Below are 12,498 nucleotides of genomic sequence, written 5' to 3' on the forward strand. Positions count from 1 at the left end.
CCCAGCACCCTCACAAAAAGCCAGGCATGGCTGCCCGTGTGTGAAAGCCTATCATTGGGGAGCAGAGACCGGAGGATGCCAGAAGCTTGCTGGCCTGCCTAACTGAAATGGCAAGCTGTTGATTCAGTGAGAGACTTTGTCTTGGAAGAATAAGAGAGAGAGCAATAAAGGAAGATACCTGATGCTTGCTCTCCCCTCCTCAAGGTACAAGCATGGGCATGCGCCACACAGTCACAGGCACACACCACACACAAACTGGAAAAGCACATCACATTCATATTCTCACGGTTTGTGTGAAGCACAGGTCCCATGGACACTGGCCCCTTAGCAGATGGAACTTGATCTACCTTGGCCACCCAGGTCCAAGTGTACTACTCCCGGGGCCTGGAGACAGCCTTGTAGGGTGTGGTACGCCTATGGTGGACGCCAGTGCACCTAAAGCTGGGCTTGATTTAGGGGAGGGGGAGACTATAGCTTACTTCCTGGTTTTCCTCTGCACCCATGACAGCAGGGTCTTGATGGCCTTCCTCTGGTCTTTCACTGCCACTGCCACACTCCTCTCGGTGGTGGGGGTGGGTGGGTAGGAAGAGTCGGAGTCGGTGCCCCCAGAGCCCGGTGACAAGCTGGAAGATGGAGAACTCCTGCTGAGGTTGCCCGTGAGCTCCTTTATCTAGAGAGAAGAGGGCATATCAGGCCCAGTGACCCACAGTGACTCCTGGCCAGTGGCTCCCTCTCATCTGCCACAGACCCTGGTTGGAGAGTCCAGCTTACATAGACTTGGTTCTCAGGATACGAGAAGCTTTTTCTGAGGCTCCTGTAGCTCTCATCAGCCTAGGCACACGGCACACATATTCTTCCTGACCAGACGATCTGTTCTGTTCCACTAAAAACCTGGATGCATCCCACTCCTGTCAGGCTTCCCAGGCTCATTCTGGGCCTGCTGGCTGATTGACTGTCTCTTTCCTCTAGCATTGAACTATTACCATAGGGTACACGTGAGAAATGCAGAAGCCCAGGCCTGTCATTTTAACACTGTGCCCATGTAATTCGTATGCATAATAAATACGAGAAGCACACTCCTACCCACCCTTCCAAACCCTGCTCAGGTCGCTCCCTTGGTTATGGTTTTCCTCATTTGGCTCATCCATTTATGGTAAAGTTGTCCCCGCTTAGAGCTCTTACAAAGACCTGCTCAAACCCCAATTGTGACATTCACCCTGAAGTAATATGGAATCTATGCGTCTTTGTGATTCCCCCAAGAAGAGAGAGCTCCGTCTCTCTAACATCTGAGATTACTGAAAAAACAAAAACAAAAACAAAAACAAAACAAAACAAAAAAAAACCCCACCAAACTCAACAGACATCTGCCGAAGGAGCAAAGGGACCTCTGTGGTCTATATATATATATATTTTTTTTTTTTGNTGTTCAGCTCCTTGGGTACTTTCTCTAGCTCCTTCATTGGGGACCCTGTGCTCCATCTAATGGATGACTGTGAGAGCATCCACTTCTGTATTAGTCAGGCACTGGTAGAGCCTTTCAGGAGATAGCTATATCAGTCTCCTGTCAGCAAGCTCTTGTTGGCATCTGCAACAGTGTCTGGGTTTGGTGGTTGTTTATTAAAACCCCAGTTTCTAATCAGTCTAGTTGATAATTCTCTACTTTCCTATGCTTAGATGGCTTGGCTCTCATTCTCCTGAGATCTAGTAAAAAATGTACACTGAGCACTCTCACACTCTCATTCCCTGAGCTCGACTGTACCAAGCACTCCTCAATTAAGAAAACCCCTTGTTTTCAATCCCATGAGACCTATGTGAATGGGGAAGCCATTCCTTTTTTAAAATGCTCACACACTTATGCCATGTGTGTTAGTGTTCCCTCACTCCCACTGAGGTCCTCACACTGAACTGGCTCTTGAGACAGAACTGTTCACTTGGTCACATCTCATTTCCACCATCCATGCTCATTTCCTTGACCAATATAGACTTAAACTTCAAGTCATAGTCTCTTCATGGTAATATTAGTTTCATGTAGGAGGCATTAGGTCCTTGTAGGAAACCAAGAATGTTAAATGCACAGTTGTCTCTTCAAAGAGAGAGGTATATACCTGTTTTCTGCCCAAAAGCTGGGAATAGATGTGGTTAACAGCCTGGTGGCCTTTGTGTTATCTATATGGCCAGACCACACTGGCTCCCTCCAGACCCTTATCTTGAGCTTGCCTGTCTCATTCCATTGTACTTTCCACCCCTATACCCTTATAATAAACTTGTTTGTCTAAAGCATGTTTCCTCAGTTAATCTCTCGAACCCAAATTCATATAAAATATCACTTGTACTTTAAAAGATTTTCAATGTATTTGTGTCTTAAGCTTTTTTTGTTTGTTTTGTTTTGTTTTTCGAGACAGGGTTTCTTTGTAGCTCTGGCTGTCCTGGAACTCACTTTGTAGACCAGGCTGGCCTTGAACTCAGAAATCCACTTGCCTCTGCCTCCCAAGTGCTGGGATTAAAGGCGTGCACCACCACGCCCGGCTTCTCTGTGGTCTATTTAAGGCATTCAACACCTTTCCTGATGTTCCCAGCATCCCTCAAGAAGCCAGGCTACGGAGGGACCGAGTCCTGTGTAAACTTGGCACAGTGGGTGAAGCCCTCACACACGGCACATCTTGTGACCACTCCTGCATTCACAGAGGTGGAAACTGAGGCTCAAGTTCTCGGCTGATGCAGAAAGGGACCCACAGCTCCCAACAGCGCCCGTGCCTCTGGCCAACACCAGCGCCAAAGCCCCTACAAATCTTCCCCTAGCGGATCACCTTTGTAACTAAACAATGAGCCTCAGTCTTCATTTCCTGGTCCCCATCAGAAAACAGAGGAATATGAATCACAGAAACTAAGTCTCGTGGTGTCCCTTGATGTGGGCGTGCTGTCCCGTGGTTAGAACGCTCCAGATGATGTTCAAGTGTCACAGAGAGCGGCAGGCTTACCTGGAAGAAGAGAATGATGTTCCATATCAGCCCGAGAACCAGTGAGGGGTTGCCGTCCGCTATTTCCGCTGCATCGATGCTAACCAGCTTGACCTGGAAAGAAGCGGTTGATGAGCACAAAGCTCGGCTCCCAAAAGTCTGACCTACCACCTTCGCCGCCCTCTGAAGCCTGATGCTGCTGACTGCCTGGTGCTATTTGTCTTTGCCAAAGGCCACCTCTTGGGGACACCTACTGGGGAAAACTGTATCTGACCAAAACATATGTAGTGCTTACCATGTGCGGACACCACCCTAAAGTCTTCCCAGTACTTATGACTACTGGCTCAGTTTACCCCAACCACAGGTCTATCGTGTAGGCACCACTCTTACCACTTCGTGTTAGGAGAGCATCCAGAAAGCTCTTGATAGCTAAAGCCTGCATTAAAAAAAATACAGGTACACAACTCTAATGTGCCCCAAGCCATAAGCCTGCAGTTTCCACCATTCCGTTCCATAAAAGGAGGGCAAGAACCCCAGGAAGACTGTCTGCACACCGCATGAACGCCATCAAACCTCCTGAGTTAGGGTACCCTTGACTGACTCAGAGCACAGCCACATGCATCAGAAAAACAAAGAGTGAACCCATCACAGCCAGGGATTCCGCATCTACACAAACTGTCCTACAGAGCAGCTGTGTAACACGTTAAACAGAAACCACCGCTCAGACAATACTCTTTCACCTGTGTCTGACCATGCAAAGATGTTCCCGTGAACCCTAAAACTACTTAAGAGCCCCTGGATCTGCAGCATCCTAGGACCTAGTTGGGGAGCTATGTTCCCCAACACGCACAATCTGCATTTCATGTCTCTGTGTTTGGAAGACAGAGGCTGATGTCAGATGTCTCCCTCTATCAGGCTCCACCTTATTTTTAAATTTTCATTTATTTATTTACTTATTTATTTTATGTATCTTTGTGACAGGATCTCACTATGTTGTCTTGGCTGACCTAGAACTTGCTATGTAAACCAGGCTGTCATTGAACTCAGAGCTCTGTCTGCCTCTGCCTCCCAAGTACTAGGACTTAAAGGTGTGCCCGAGCAAGTTCGGCTTCTACCCTGCTTTTTTTGTTTGTTTGTTTGTTTTTGTTTTGAGACAGGGTTTCTCACTAGACCTGAAAAATCACTGATTTGGCTACACTGACTGGCCAATAAGCTCTGGGTATCCTTTTGTCTCTGTTCCCACCTTGCCTGGAACGGGGGCGCTGGGATTACAGCACCTGTGTTTTTTATGCAGGTTCTAGTTAGCTATCTAGTGTCAAAACTCAGGTCCTCTTAAGCAGTAAGTGCTTGACACCCTGCGAAACCCATTCTGCACTTTAACGCACACACAGTGTCCTGTGCAGGCTCAGGATGGAGGGTCAGCGCTTACAGCCATCATTGAGTTCGCAGTCCAGTGGTCAGCCTCCTTCCAACCTCTCTGGAAGGGCCCTAGAATGGAGAGGGTGAGCAGGGCTGCACAAGCTGTCGGCCTCTGTCTCATTTCCTCTCCTCGTTCAGCAACACTTCATGTACACAGCTGTCTCCAGGGATGTAATGGGGATGAATGAGCTCGCCAGAGCAACCTTTAAAACCCACACTGCAAACTTTATCCCGGGACACTGGGGGGGGGGGGACTTAAGAGAGGTTGTCTGTCATACAGCCGTTTCTCGCTCCACTCTCCCTTTCTGTCATGAGCCTTTAAACTGCCTTGGCTCGCATCTCTGATCTTATCGGTTTATTGGGGGCTCTGACAACATCAGTTAGGCCTGGGGTAGCCTGATTGAGGCTGACTGCCCAGCTCCCTGGTTGACGGGCCATTCACAGCCGCTGCCAAGAAGGTAATTGAGACAACACCGGCTCATCGCCGGCAGACTGGAGGCCAGGAAGGAAGTTGTCAATACTAAGAGGGATACAAGCCATCAAACTCAGAGCCAATCTTCCGTCCAGGCTCCCCCGGCAGCGCTCGCAGCACATAACCAATCACTTGTGGAAACTCTTCTGTTTTCCTACCAGCCAGGTCTTCCTGGAAGCATCCTCTGGTTTGCAGTTTATAGAACATTCTAGCCCAGAGAATTACAAGTACTTAAGGGATTCTGTCATCCTCATCGTCAGAGTATAGTCCTCCCTGGAGGACGGAGTCTTCTACTCTCCTTGGTGATAGATGATAAAATCACCATGCTTCAGATCTTTAGGGATGGTGCTTCCCCTCCCCGCCTCTAACTCAGTTTGTTCTGCCACACTGAATACAAATGAGCCTGCTGGGTTGTGGACCATCTCTTCTCTGAGCTGAGCTGATAGGTTTAGAAGAGTGACTTGGAAACCTTCATGACAATGGCTTCCCCGACAGAGCACTGACCACTGCGGGTGGGTTCCCAGGTTAGTCTCTCCGATGCTCTCCATGTCCCCATTTCAAAGGTGACAAAGCCAAAGCTCAGCCTAAGTGACTTCCTGAGGTCCCAGAGTTGGTCCCACAGTTGAAGAGAGAGAAGAGTGCACACTGGCTGGTCCCAGGACCCCAGAACAACAGCTTTGGTTGGTGTCTGTACCTACTTTCCAGCTCTGGGCACCGCCACCCAGGCACCAGCAGAGCCACTGAGGCCTGTGCTAGAAATCCAGGCAGTGGCACAAAGAGGGATAAATAAGGCTCCTTAAGTCATATTGTGGATTCTCAAAATGGGCCACAACTTGTCCCTGGGAACTTGCCTTGTCTCCTCTCCCCTGAATGAACCCCCCTCCCCCCGACCACATTACACTTGTCCTACCTGTCTGGGAAATGGACCCAAATGAGACACTGAGCTCCCAGGCGCCCAGGCTGGGATGTTTCTGTGAAGAATAACTAATTGAAAGGAAGGTGGGCTCAGTGGTCTGTGGTGCTGTACGGTCGCTAGAGCAGACAGCCTGGAAAAGGCTCACATGTGGAGGCCAGAAGGCCAGGCCTCGGCCATGCTTTTCCCATGGCACCGTATGTTCAGATTAGTCCACGGCAGGAGCGCCTCGCATGTAGACTCGGCAGGCCATACATTCTCCTGTGTGAGTCAGAGGCTCCTCTTCATGCCCTGGAGCGCCAGGCAGCTGCTGCTTGCAAGAGCATTGTTCTTTCCTCTGGATCCCAACCATCTTACATAACTGATTCTCCCCTATGCTAGGCACAGCCCAAATCCACAAAGACACTGGGATGCAAGCCTACCACCTGCCTGGGTAACTGACCAGAGTCACCCACATGGCATTCACTGTGGGAGATGATCAAGGCCAACCAGAAGGAGCAACCTAGGCAGCTGCTTGAAGCCACGCCTCCTGTCCCAAGTAAGGCATTCGGGGGAGACAAAGCTTTCTGAGAATTATGCTAATGATGGAACACAGGTGGGTGGTGCCACCAGTCAAGCCAGTGAAGGGCAGAAACAGGGCACACAGCCCTTGGCAGGGGTGTGCACACCGCCTCCTCAGTAGCGCTCTGAGGAAGGTTCTGTCTCTGTTCCTTCTATTTAGAGAGGTATATGGTTTCCCCACAGTCCCTCTAGAAGTGAGTGGGGAAGCCAGGATTGGAAACCCAGGCCTAGTCATACAAAGGCAAGCTTGATCCTTGCTCAAGCAGAGGCTCACAGTGTTCCTGAGCCCACAGAGTGAATCTGGGTAGTGCTTGTATTTTAAACTCCACTGTATTTAAAAGCTTCACTGAGCTGTGGTTGACAGGCTGTTGAAGCCTCCCATTTTGAGCATTCAGTTCCGTGGGTTTGGTGTATCTGCAGACATGTGTAAAGACCACTGGAGCGGGTTGTAGAGCATATTCACCATTTCTACGAGCAGCCCTGGACCTACTAGCTGTCATCTGGCGTCCCTCTGCCTCCCCTTCGGTCTAACTTTCTCTAAAGCCATTTCTCCATCACAGACATTTCACACAGATGGTATCATGTAAGAAGCACCCTTTACATCTGTCTGTCTGCCTGTTATTCAGTATACTGACATCTGTCTGCCTGTTATTCAGTATACTGTGTTTGAGGTCCCACGCCTTAACACACACCAGCACCAACTTATTTTCCACAACCAAGTAATTTTCCCCAAGAGTGCTGACCCATCTGTCAGCTGGTAAATTCCTGGTCTTGTTTGCACCTTTGGACTCTGATATCCAATATGCACTGGGGTGTTCAGTGGTCACCATCACTTAAACCTCTTGCATCCAGGTCTTTCTCTGCTGTGTGGCAATTGGGAGACACATCCCACTTCCTCTGTGGTGGTTAACGTGCTCCCCAAGCTCTTGCTCAGCCTCAGGGTTGACATTCACATCCACTCAGCTTGGGATAACATTGCAGTGGTGAGTGCCTGCCTGCCCCAGCCTGGGTGAGAGCAGCCAGAAGCATCAGGGCAGGAAAGTGGAGGCATGCCTGCTCCCACCCTTCAGCAGGTTCTGAGATATTCCAGGATCCTGGGCTCCATCCTTGACTCTCCAGGTCCCTTCATGAGCTACTGGAGGTCCTCACCCAGTACTCCTTCCGCTGAGATAACACACACATCTGCTTGTCTTACACACACGACCTCAAAGGGTCTGCACTCTAGGGTAATGGTTTAGTCTGCAGATAGGCGGGACAAGTGAACACTGTTTTCACACAGACTGTCCTGAAACAAACCTAGCAAAAGGGGAGGGGGGCGCTTTAGGGATGCCACCTGTGGGCCTCCCCTTCCCACCTGTGAAGGATCAGAAAGAGTTCCAAATGCAGATCCAGAACTCTCTATGACAGAGCCAGGTCCTTGCCTCTGTCACACTGAGCGCCCTGTCCTTAAGTTCCAAGAGAGAGATACATTGTAGCGATCAGTCCCAAGCCCTGTCCTTAAGTTCCGAGAGAGAGAGAGAGAGAGAGAGAGAGAGAGAGAGAGAGAGAGAGAGAGAGAGAGAGAGAGAGAGATACATTGTAGCGATCAGTCACAAACACAAACCTTGCTAACCAACAGCTGCTGACCTTCTCCCAGACTGCCTAGGCGCAAATAGGGTGTGCAGGGCGTAGGAGCCATATTTTAAAATGTAGCTTCTCTGAGTGACTTCCCTTCACCCTAAGCTTGGAAGAACTTGGCTATTCCCCCATCAAGCCTTTCCACACTTCCCGAGAGATGAGCACCAAACTTCAACTGGCACTCTTTTGTTCCAAGGCAAGCTTGGCTTGACCAGACAGACTTCAAACACTTACATTGCTATCTTCCAGAAACTTGAGTGCTTTCGCTATGTTGTTCAACCGAAAAATACGATGTGATGAGGATTTGTATTCATGCAGCTGAAAAACAAAACATGCAGCTAAGCCAGTGCCCATGCAGTAGTGCCCGAGGATCACAGGGGGCGCCTTTTCTTTATCACTTGCTTTTTGAAGGTTAGGTATGGTATTGAAAAGAATCACCAACCAAAGAGCATGCAGGGGCTGGACCTATGCCTCCTACACATTTGTAGTATATGTGCAGCTTGGTCTTCATGTGGGTCCCCAAACAACTGGAGCAGGGGCTGCCTCTGACTCTGTTGCCTGCCATTGGATCCCCTTCCCCTTAGCTGGACTGCCTGGTCGGGCCTCAATGGGAGAGAGGATGTGCTTAGTCCTACTGCAGACTTGATGTCCCAGGGCAGGCTGGTACTCACAGGAGGTTGGGGGGAGGAGGCAATGGGGAGGAGTCGTGAGGAAGGTTCTGGGAGAAGAGAAGGGAGGGGGATCTGTGACCAGGGTGTAAAGTGAATGAATGAATGAATGAATGAATGAATGAAAAAGAAAAGACCCATAATGAAGGCATCCAGATGTCACTATGCTCCTAGGATCCTGAGACTTGGTTCGCTGGAGCTGGTAAATGGGGAATCTTGACATGGGACCAATGGGCCTAGTTTTCTCTCTAACCAGCTCCTGGCTTGTTAACCTTTGCCCACCCCGCCCCCCAGAACCTGCATGGTCTCATAGTGCAAGTGACTATTTGCTTAGAGAATCTAGCTTGCTGTCCACATCCCCACTCAGCTCAGCCCCCAACAGCAGCGGATGTGGCTGGGTTTTCAGATGAGGCTTGGGGTGAGAACACACAAAAGCCAGTTGCAGGCTGGACCTCAATTCCCAACCAACCATGTGGGTTCTGCACAGAGTACCGCATCTGCACACAGTGAGCACATCTCCTCCCACGCAGGCCAATTCTACCGGGAAAGACCTGCTGCGCTCTGCTCATGCGCAGTGGAGGAGGGCCATTCTTTGCTGAGCTGCAGGGTCAAAGGCTATGGACTCTGTTGCCACACGCCCTGGCTTCAAAGTGGAAGCCTGTCTACAGAGAACATAGAACCGGGATACAGTTTCTTACAAAGCCTTGGGAGGTAAGTGTGCATCTTGCTCACTGAGACCTGCTGGGAATGCCTCCTCCAGCTTTGCTCATCTCTCTCCTTTGAGTGACCTCATGAGCATCTTCTACTTTGTGGGAGGAAAGCCCAGGTGAGGAGGGTGAATGGGTGTGGCAGGTCTCAGCCACAGCGATCTGAGAAGTCGTGGGTGGTTTTGTTTGTTTGCTTTGCTTTTCCAGAGAGTGTTTCTCTGTGTAGCCCTGGAACTTGCTCCTTAGATCTGCACAGACTACCACAGTCATCTCCTCCCACACAGGCCAATTCCACCAGGAAAGACCTGCTGCTGCCTGGCCTCTGAGGCTGGCCTCGAACTCAGAGATCCATCTGCCTCTGCCTCCTGAGTGTTGGGATTAAAGGCTTATGCCATCAGGCAGGGTGGGAAGTAGAGCTTTTAAAGAGACATCCAGAGCAGACGGCCATCTGTCACTTGAGCACAGGCATTCAGGAATCACCAAGGCCAAATCAAGCACTCGACTCCAGAGTCTGTTTCTCAGTGTAAACATCTGGCATTTAAATAAAATATGTTTTATTTTTGTGTGTGCATACAGATGCCAGCAGAAGTGGAGGCCCAATGAGTGCTTTGGACCCACTGGGGCTGGAATTACAGGTGGTTGGGAGCTACTTGATGTGGATTCGGTGAATCAAACTCTGCAAGAGCCACAATCACTCTCAACCGCTGAGCCATTTCTCCAGCCCCTATGACTGGCATCTTAGACTGGATCAATTTGCCATCTGGGGCAGGGGGCATCTGACAATGCCTGGGGACATTTGTGGTTGCTATACCAATGGGTGCTCCCAGCATTGAGAGTTTACCTGCTCTCATCCGACAGCTACAGGGAGGCTTTCCCTAATTCTTAGTTGTCACTCTGGTTAGCACAATGCTTTGTCGGCTAACCTGAATGGTCCAGGTTCAGGTCTTAGCCATCACAGGCTCACTGAAATCACTGGACATTCATTTACTAATTTACCTACTAAAATACGTTTGCTAAAAAACAAACAAACAAAACAAAAAACCAAAAAAAAAAAAAAAAACCAAAACCAAAAACAAAAAACCCAACAAGCTGAAACAGATATAGGCCAGCAAGATGGCTCAGTAACTATAAGTGCTTGTCACACAACCTGATAACCTGAGCTTGATCCCAGGAACCCAAAATGGAAAGAGAGAACTAACTTCCTCAGGCTATCCTCTGACCTCTCTATGTATACCCTATTACATGTGTATTACACCCCAAATACAATGCACAATAATGAAATAATAGTTTTAAAAAAAAGATATCACTCAGTTACTGTCGTTCATATTATTCATTTTCTTTAAGAGTCACATATTATTTTATGGGCATGAGTTCATGTGTACCATGTGCATGTAGTACCCACAAAGGCCAAAAGAGGGCACCAGAAGAGAGGGCATCAGATCCCTTGGAACTGGAGTTATGAATGGTTGTGAGCTGCCATGTGGTGTTGAGAACTGAACCTGGGTCCTCTGCAAGAGCAGCCAGTGTTCTTAACCGCTGAACCATCTCTCAGACCTGATGTCACAATTTTCGATTTCTTTATGTGTATGTGCCTGCCACATGTGTGCAGGAACCCTCAGAGGGCAGACAAAGTACTGGATCCTCCGAAGCTCCAGTTATTGTGAGCCATAGGGTGCTGGGCACAGATCTCAAGTCCTCTGGGAGAGTAGGGAGTGCTCTTAGCTGCTGATCCCTCTCTGCCGTCCCCACCTTATGTGAAAAAGCAATGCCATCCTTCAGCATGTCCTGATACTTATCGAGTTCCCCTGTCTGGATGTGTGGGTACATTTATATACCATGTCACGGTTGCATCTGGGATGCTCCCCCAAGACCCACACATTAAAGGCTCAGGGTGCTGTTGGCCTATGCACATCAGGCTATGGGGCACCTGGCTGCTGATGGAACCTTTAGGAGATGGGGCCTGGTGGGAGGATGTTAGGTCTTTGGAGTTGTGTCCTTGAGGATAATACTGGGGTCCTTGGCCCCTTTCTCTTTGCTGCCATGAGACGAGAAGTTTCCCTGTTACACATTCCTGTGACGCACAGTCTTTTCTCAGGCCCAAAGCTACAGGACCAAGTGGCCACAGACACCTCTGGAGCCATGAGCCCGAAGTCGAAGTCCCTTCTTCCTTAAAGTTTTTTTTTTACGGGTGGTGTTTAGTCCCAGCTACAGAAATCTGATGCCTGAATGGCAATGGGACCTTAGCAGTGCTTCCTTTTGTAATGCCCCCAACCCTGCTGTAAACGACATACCAGATTTCGCCCAGAGAGGACTTCTAACAGAGCCATTAGGATTTTGCCATCTTGAATATCAACAAACAGGTCCGTAACTTCTAGAGGTGGGTCACACTGTGGGACAGGAGGAAAAGGAGAAGCCCATTAATGAACTGGGTGAGTTACACAGTTCCTGCTCAAGACTGAACTCTGCAGGCAAAGGGTCATCCGAGGTGGCAGCAATCCATCGCCCTGGAAGGGCCCTCTGGCCGGCTGGTGTCTGGCGGCTGGGGAGGAGAGCTATACAAGAGACTCAGCAACAAGGGGATGATTGATTGGTTTTGGTAGCCCACCTAACATGAGATCTCAGACTCCAAGACTAGATCACATTCAGGTTTCTGTTTAAGAGGAAAAAGAAATGACATGCCATTATAGGCTTCTAAAGCATGAAAAACTCTGAGTCCGGGGTGATGGCCCAGTTGATAAAAGTGATGCCGCACACGCATGAGGACCCGGGTTCAATCCCTCGGTGCCCACATAAAAAGCTGGGCATGGTGGTACATGCTAATTATCCCAACGGAGGGCGGTGGAGGCCAGAGGATCCCCAAAGCCTGCTGGCCAACCAGCCTTGCTGTATCAGTAAGTCCCCGTCTCAAGAAACTCTGTGTCAAAAAACAAGGTGGGTTGCTCCTGAGAAACAACCCTGGAGGCTGACCTCTGGTCTTTACTTTTAGACATCTTCTACACACACACACACACACACACCCCACACACACCCCACCCTCCCACACCCCCCTCCCACAAACACCACATCACACACACACCACACACACACACACACACCACATCACACACACACACACACCACACACACACACAAACACACACACACCACACCACACACACACACACACGCACACGCACACGCACAC

The 12,498-nt window shown here is 49.5% G+C and overlaps 1 protein-coding gene across 4 annotated transcripts in view; it reads right to left on the reverse strand.

The window, feature by feature from the left end:
- Clmn (calmin) overlaps positions 1–12,498 on the reverse strand; it is a 98,839-nt gene that overhangs the window by 19,005 nt on the left and 67,336 nt on the right. For all 4 annotated transcript variants that reach the window (XM_021178586.1, XM_021178585.2, XM_029484679.1 and 1 more), the window contains exons 3-6: positions 11,606–11,701; positions 8,174–8,257; positions 2,979–3,071; positions 480–670 (exon numbers count right to left, since the gene is read on the reverse strand). In XM_021178586.1, the coding sequence (XP_021034245.1) occupies positions 480–670; positions 2,979–3,071; positions 8,174–8,257; positions 11,606–11,701 (464 nt within the window). The remainder of the gene's footprint in view (positions 1–479; positions 671–2,978; positions 3,072–8,173; positions 8,258–11,605; positions 11,702–12,498) is intronic.

This window comes from Mus caroli, chromosome 12 (assembly GCF_900094665.2).
Source record: "Mus caroli chromosome 12, CAROLI_EIJ_v1.1, whole genome shotgun sequence".
Classification (NCBI taxonomy): Eukaryota; Metazoa; Chordata; class Mammalia; order Rodentia; family Muridae; genus Mus; species Mus caroli.